The sequence below is a fragment of the Seriola aureovittata genome, chromosome 6, assembly GCF_021018895.1.
Source record: "Seriola aureovittata isolate HTS-2021-v1 ecotype China chromosome 6, ASM2101889v1, whole genome shotgun sequence".
Classification (NCBI taxonomy): Eukaryota; Metazoa; Chordata; class Actinopteri; order Carangiformes; family Carangidae; genus Seriola; species Seriola aureovittata.
In genome coordinates, this window is record NC_079369.1 from 9,078,932 (window position 1) to 9,085,942 (window position 7,011).

Sequence of the window (7,011 nt, forward strand, 5' to 3'; positions counted from 1 at the left end):
TGAGAGACTGCAAGCTGCGGTATTTGTCAGGGGAGTGTCCTATCCTCCTGACGTGTTACTGTCAAAATATCACGCAGTTAATGACCCACTTCACCACAACACTACTCAATGTATGGCTGCAGCAGGTAAACGCCCTGTGTTGAAAAAGATGTATTAACGAATGTACTTACACTACAAGTTTTTCTAAGCTCTTGTGAGAGTAACACTGGGGTACATTTCATTATTACTGATGCATTAATGTGTAAACAGCATTTACTCCTGTAGCTGGTGGAAGTGGTGCCAATTTTGACATAATTTACATTCATATTTTTTGTATGCAAAATTTACTTGTAAAGTGGTAACTCTGGCTCTCAAATAAATAGTGGATAAAAAGCAGTATTCTTCTCTAAAAATGTGTAGTAGAAGTATGAAAAAATAGTAAATAAATAATGATAAAAAGAAAATACTCAAGTAAAGTGCAGGTACCTGAAATCTATGTCGAAAAACAGTGTATGAGTAAATGTACTTAGTTACTTTCCACCACAAGTACAAAAAAACTAAAACTAAAACACTACATCCCTTATTACAAGTCCCTATTACATTGGTAACAACGCTTTATTTTATTCTTCACTAACAGGGCAAGGTTAATAAATCTTTCTCATCAGCAAATATAGGCAAATGCTGAAGACACTTGTCCACCTGTGGCCTAAATGCTGGTAAGTATCAATAGTATGAGTACACACTATGAATGTTTTCCTTTTTTCAACAACTCTCATCTGTGCTTGTCAATCAAGAAGCAAAGGAGCACGGTGCAGGGTGTGTATGACACCGTCTCTGGTGCCTGCAGATCAGAAATCACCATCAACACAACTGTACTAACCTTCACTTTTATGGTGAGGAACAACTGAAGAATCAAATCAGGTAACAATTCTTCTGTGTAGAGGTTGATACAAAATTAAACTGAGCTTCCTCGAGTCACATTTGTCTTTTTCAACTAACTAGCAAGTGCCTATTTTAAGCTGTCTTATGTTAGTCTATGACATACAGTATGGCAGCGTAGTTTGAAAGACTGTGCATGTGGGAGAACAGGTGCATATACTTTGCAAAAACTGCGATTTTCAACTGTTGTTATGCAGGACAAAAACTGAATTCTTCATCTTAACTTCCAGCCTCATTTTGGATGTAATTTTAAGACTTGAAGCCCCAACCTAAAGGACCTAAGGAGCCAGAGTTGGAACATCTGAAAATATCATAAGTAAGAAATATGTTCACCATAAAAACAACTGAATTTTACAGAAACTACCGTACATGTATCTGACTCGTTTGTGTCTTTCCAAAGTGTCTTATGACCGGATTCTGTCCATTGAAAACCTGAGTGATGTTCGAAATCCATGGAAGGGATTCAGTATGAACCGCTGCATAGTGCTGGCACTGGTCGTTCTGCTTGTGACCTCAGGGGTGAATGAAATGCATGGTGAGTACTGTAATGATGCATACAGAAAGAAAAGACAGCAGACAATGGAAATGTCTTGACTAAGAATAACAAACAAGCTATATCTAATCTTTACAGAAAGTTTTATTGGGTGTGTTTGGATTATTGCAGCAATATGCTACTTGGATTGTACATATATACTGCACTCCTGCTTCTAACAATACTTTCTACTTTAGTGTATTATTTGAGCATTTTTAATACCACACTTGTTGGTTGATAGTGTTTGTGTAATACCTAAACTCCTCCTCTGTTTAAGTCAACAGAGCTTCAGTGTCTTTTATGTTTTATATAATTTTATATTATTTATTCGTAAGTCACTTTGTATAAAAGCGTCTGCCTAATGAGTAAATGTAAATATTGTTTTGTTTTCTAGATGCTCTGGATTCTTTTGTTGATGACTCAGGTATAAGGTCTTTCTTTGGAAGTCTGCAGGATGGATCAATAACTCAGGTATTGCCCATGACTGTCATGCGTTTAATCATGTCAATGGTTTCAGAGTGGTACAAATTAATACAGGCCTTGATATATGTCCCTGTTTGTAACTTGAAGATATAGCAAACTGAATGGTGAGATAATTTATCTCATAAGCTCAGTTAGTGGATATGTATGGGGTCAGTATCAGCTCTGCAGGTACACTAGACATATTATATCAAGCTTATTCAGATCTCTTTGATCACTAATGTGATTTTACTGGTGTAAACAAAGTACATCATTTTAATGCCCTTTTGAAACGACCTTTTTGAGCTTGAATGAATCCACCCTCTTTCACATGTTTGACAAAACAGATCGTTTTACATACAAGATTAATATCAGGCTGAAGAGTGCAACATATGAAACACTGTATTTCCCTACCATTGAGCGGAGAGCATCTAACTGATCCCGTAGACTTCAACAGGGAATGGAACCTGATTATTTTATTTATTTATTATGGGGATTAGAGTTGGCCAGCAGCACTGAGAGATGCCAGGAGTTACAGATATTTATTGTCTCAGACAAAGCTGTTGCTGAGCAGTTTTCAAAATCCTCTATGTGTTGTAAGAACAATCATAAGGAAGTACAATTATGGCAATACTTTACTGCATCATTCTACAACAGTATATTATATTTTACAAGGTCAAGGTCAATATTTGTTATGATTACTTCATTTTATACAAAAGTTTCTTAAGTGATAAGACATCATGGTGCATCCTTTGGCACTCTCTGGGGAGCTGCTCCAAGATTTGTCTCTGTATTCATCATCACTAATCAGTCTGTCTGTGGACAGTTAGACGTCAGACTTGACCAAATGAAAAAAATTAAATTAAACTGAACTGTACAATCATATAGAATGACAGATAAAATCAATCCCATTTAGGGTGGATTTCCCTTTAAGAACAACAAAACAAAACGGTCATATCAGATCCTTGAAAGGACCATACAATAAGCAAGTGGATTAGGTTGTATAAAATGTCTATTAAGGCCATCACTATGTGAATCAGTGTGTTGTGTGTTGTTTCCTGTTGTCTGCCTCCAGATCTCCATATGGGATCATTTCATGTGGTGGTGGGGATCTGAAGAGGTTGGAGCGATAAGAAGAAGAAAAAAGCTGATTGGCAACAAAGTAATCCTGAAACCCAAAGCTAAAGCATAAAACCTACGCAGCTGCTGACAGGAGAGTGAGAGGCAAAGAAATAAAGGTCATGAGCTGTGACAACGGCAGTTTTCTGAATTAAGAATGCAAACAGTTTTCAGTAGACTTTGCATTTAATAATATAAAGTTAGAGAAAGTTACATTTAATCATTTTTTGTTTGTATTGTAGAGCACCATGTCTGCATATTTGAACTTTTCACTCAATCAATTAATCATTCTGAAATTTGTTTCTTAGAACAATATTTTTAATACGGGGAATCTTCAGTATAAAACAAAATATGGTGTTATAGAAGAAGTTTAAAATAATAAATAGCTGTTAACACATATATTTTTGTCTTCAATAAACTTGATTATTTCTAAGTGTGAAACATTTTTGCTGTGTGCATCTAGGTAGGTTTATAAAAAAAGTCTCTCTGAATTAACATATGTGAATAGGTGAATAAAAAAAACATTAAATAACACTTTTCCTCCACCTAACAAGCTACAGTCAGTGACTATCAAACCAAACAAGTGAAATATCTCTCATGTCACAAACACACTCCAAAAAGAAAACAGCTTCAGCGGCATCCACACTCCTTTGCTACCATATCTGGTATCATGGAGAGGTAAGTCCCATGTTCATTCAAACCCACCACCTCAAGGGGTTCATAGGCAACAGGCACACAGCACGGAGCCCGCTCATCCATATTCCCACTCTCAATGTGGAAGTGGAGCAGGACAACATGGTCATTTGCATTGGTCAGGGGGAAAGCACAAGAGCCATGGCAGTTTTTGATGTTGGCAGCGCTTGGACCCACAAGACGCCTTTCAAGGTTGACGGTGAGGCTTCTCACACTGCAGACACTGCCCCTCACCGGGTTATTGGTGTCCGCTCTGGTGGCTCGCAGTCCTCTCTGCAGCTCGTACTCACGGGCCACTGTCTGCAGGGCCTTCAGCAGAAGAAACGCACAGTACTGGCTCCGTCCTGTTACATGCAGACGAGAAAAACAGACGCATCAGGTAAAAAGTGGTAATACAGGATCTGGAGTTTAAATTGAACACATTTAAAACATAACAGGTGGTGTGGATGAAGGGGCACTTGAATTCATCTGATAGGATTGTATGGAGGCGTCTGACAAAAACAAAATACTGGGGCATACTGCTGTAGGTCGTAGGACACTTTTTTCATGTGCACATCACCTGCTGCCTGTTCCATCGTCGGTAATGCACTGAATTCTTGAAGCCTCTCCAGCCTCTCCGTGGCCCTGTGACCCACCTCCTTCTCCCTTATTACTTCCATTATCTGCATCCCAATCTGCCCCAATCTCTGCCTGACCTCCTCCACCAGTGCAGGAGACATGGCCAGCTGTCCAGGATGCACCTGAGAAATGGAGCCCCATCTAGCGAAGGAGAAGACAGTAAGGAAAGAGGAGTTGATCAGTCCTGCCAGCAGGGTCTCACTGGAGGATAAGCCCAGTGACAGGGGTGGCATGGAGGGTAAGGACTCCAGCTGGAATGGAGGGGACTCAGGGTGGTGCTGAGGCAGGACTTCACCTAGGAACCGTTTCAGCTCACAGAGGAAGGAGAAGGTCTGTGAAGAGGCCAGAGATGAACCTGAAACGTGTGTTTGTCTGAGAAAGAGAGTAAAAAACAAACGTTCAGCAGCACCATTCTGACAATAGTCTGGTAAATATTTCAGTAGGGAATATGAAAGCTAAAACAACCTTGTATCAGTTCCCGTTCCCCCAGAGAAAAGCAGAAGTAGAGTTATGCTGATTGTACTTCCTGTTTTTTCACCAATGAGGAGGTCTTTTAGGCTCTTCTCTAAAATGACAGGAAATATTAGGAGAGCATGCACATGAAAAATGAAAATGAAAGCATGAGAAGATGGGATCTTACTCATAACAGGGGAATTTGTCTCAACAGAAATCCTCCATTGCTGGTGAACGGTGCCCTCTGATGCTTTTCCTGTCAGTAGTATGTACTGTGTTTCTCCTGAAATGCACGCAGACTGAAAACAACAACAACAACAACAGGAAAACTGGGCGACAGCATTTACTGTAGGTCGTGAAATCTGCAGGTGTCACATACAAACAGACTTGACAATTTCATTCATGCAATATTCTGTACCTGTGTGTTAGGCTGCAGAGACTGACTGGTGAAAGTGACGTCCAGGTCTCCTCCTTTGAATGGACTCTCAAATGCCAGGAGCAGCACAGGGCTCTGCTTGAGCAAGGGAGATGGTGGGAGGTCAAAGGTCAACCTGAGTGTTTCTCTGTTGTCTTCCTCTGCCACAAGCACTGATAGAAAGAACATTCCATGTTGTGAGATAAAAAAAAACAAAAAACAAACAAACATTCAAACAAAAATGATTTCAATGGGAGAGCGCTCGTACCTCCAGTCGGATGCAAAACCTCCAATCCGTTTCTCTGGTTTCTGCTTGTTTCGTTGGAGAGCTTTAATAAGACCGAGCCTGCTGAATTGTCAGACACTGTGCAGATTCCAAACAGAGTCAAACTGGCATTTGTGAGTTCACCGTCGTTCCCAACACCTTCACGCAATACTGCAAATACGTCATCCACAAAGCAAGGTGCATTGTGGGTGGCGTGATGAGAAACTATGGAGGCCGATATGTCCATATGTGTATATATGTCCAGATGTCCATATGAGGCGTGCCGGGGCCAGCAGAGTATCAACACTCCGCAGCAGAGAGCATTCACAAGCTGCATACTTGTGCCTGTGTGATCAGACCTTTCTCAATCGCTTCTTTTGAATGGTTCAACCTCCAGAGGATGGGAGTTATGTACACCCACCTTCCTTTCTCTCTAACTGGGGCTGCCAAAATCATGTGTCCTTGATGATTTTGACTGTGGATTCAGATTAATGATGGTGTGACCACACACATCCTTGGAGGAGATTAAAGACTGGACTTCTGTAACTTTCTCATGAACCAGTCACCGTCTAAAACAGGCCCCCAGGCTGGGAGGTGAAAGGTTTTATTGTCTAAATCCTTTATCTACATTATTCAAAGACAGACGAGTTTCGGTGCTGTGCAGCTGAGCAGAGATCCTGAGGTGAAAGTAAAAATCTATATATAATATATTGCCCTTGGTGGAATGTAATACATTTACTCAATTACAGTACTTAAGTACAAATTCAAGGTATTTATACTTTCCTTGAGTTTTTCCATTTTATGCAACTTTAAACCTTCCACTCCATCTCAGAGGTAAATATTATACTCTTTACATTTGTGACAGTTTTGGTCACTGCTTTCTCTTCAGATAACAATTTTCATACTGTTCCTGTCCAGTGAAAAGCATGTAGATCCAAATTTAGTGATTTTGAATTTTTCTGATAAAAAGAAAGATTGAAAAAAAGAAAAAAGAAAGTATTGGCTAATAGGTTGAAAACATTCTTGTACATCTTAAAATAGATAAACTATTTTAAAAATCTCCTCTTGGATCAGCTCAAAAACAAAGATGAAACCAGGTTGTTTTTCTGAGCTCATGAAAAGTTGACTTTTCCAGAGATTTTCAGGTTCTCACAGGACAGTGATGCTACAAAGATATGATAATCATATATAATGATACATTCCTGTATATTAAACTACCCGACAGTATGTAAAGTAGTTCATATTTGCTCAACCATAAAAATCTACAACAGTAAAATGCAACACGTGCATTAAAGTAGCAGTAATACTGATCTAAAAACATCATATATAATAGTAAAACACTGACAGGGAACATTTGTCTTTAGAATAAGGTAGTTTTGCTAATGCTTTTACTGAATTAAGGTCTTGAATTCAGGGCTTTTTACTTGCAGTGGAGTTTTTTCACAGTATTAGTACTTTTATTTAAGTACAGGGTGTTAATACTTCTTCAATCAATGTATGTTGTCCTTGCAATGCAATTAAAATACTAGTTTAATAGTT

The 7,011-nt window shown here is 39.2% G+C and overlaps 1 protein-coding gene and 1 long non-coding RNA gene across 3 annotated transcripts; one reads left to right on the plus strand and one right to left on the minus strand.

Moving 5' to 3' along the window:
* Nucleotides 1-110: 110 nt before the first annotated feature.
* On the plus strand, nt 111-3,429 carry LOC130171275 (uncharacterized). 2 transcript variants are annotated; one of them, XR_008828117.1, is made up of 7 exons: nt 111-125; nt 617-695; nt 774-900; nt 1,149-1,234; nt 1,319-1,453; nt 1,845-1,921; nt 2,985-3,429. It is a non-coding gene; the product is annotated as an uncharacterized LOC130171275 (long non-coding RNA). The 2 variants fall into 2 exon arrangements; XR_008828118.1 differs by having other exon boundaries at nt 777-900.
* On the minus strand, nt 3,325-5,905 carry amh (anti-Mullerian hormone). The gene is made up of 6 exons (XM_056379203.1): nt 5,476-5,905; nt 5,211-5,380; nt 4,980-5,091; nt 4,805-4,904; nt 4,281-4,711; nt 3,325-4,065 (listed from the first exon to the last, which is right to left on the minus strand). The coding sequence occupies exons 1-6, from the start codon at nt 5,807-5,809 to the stop codon at nt 3,659-3,661; spliced, it is 1,554 nt and encodes a 517-aa protein (XP_056235178.1). The 5' UTR covers nt 5,810-5,905; the 3' UTR covers nt 3,325-3,658.
* Nucleotides 5,906-7,011: the final 1,106 nt, after the last annotated feature.

Coding starts and splice junctions, on each gene's coding strand:
- amh (XM_056379203.1), bottom strand. CDS start 5,809: ATGCAGCTTGTGAATGCTCTCTGCTGCGGAGTGTTGATACTCTGCTGG. Junction 5,381..5,475: donor GGTTTTGCATCCGACTGGAG/GTACGAGCGCTC, acceptor TCTTTCTATCAG/TGCTTGTGGCAGAGGAAGAC. Junction 4,066..4,280: donor GACGATGGAACAGGCAGCAG/GTGATGTGCACA, acceptor TGCATGTAACAG/GACGGAGCCAGTACTGTGCG.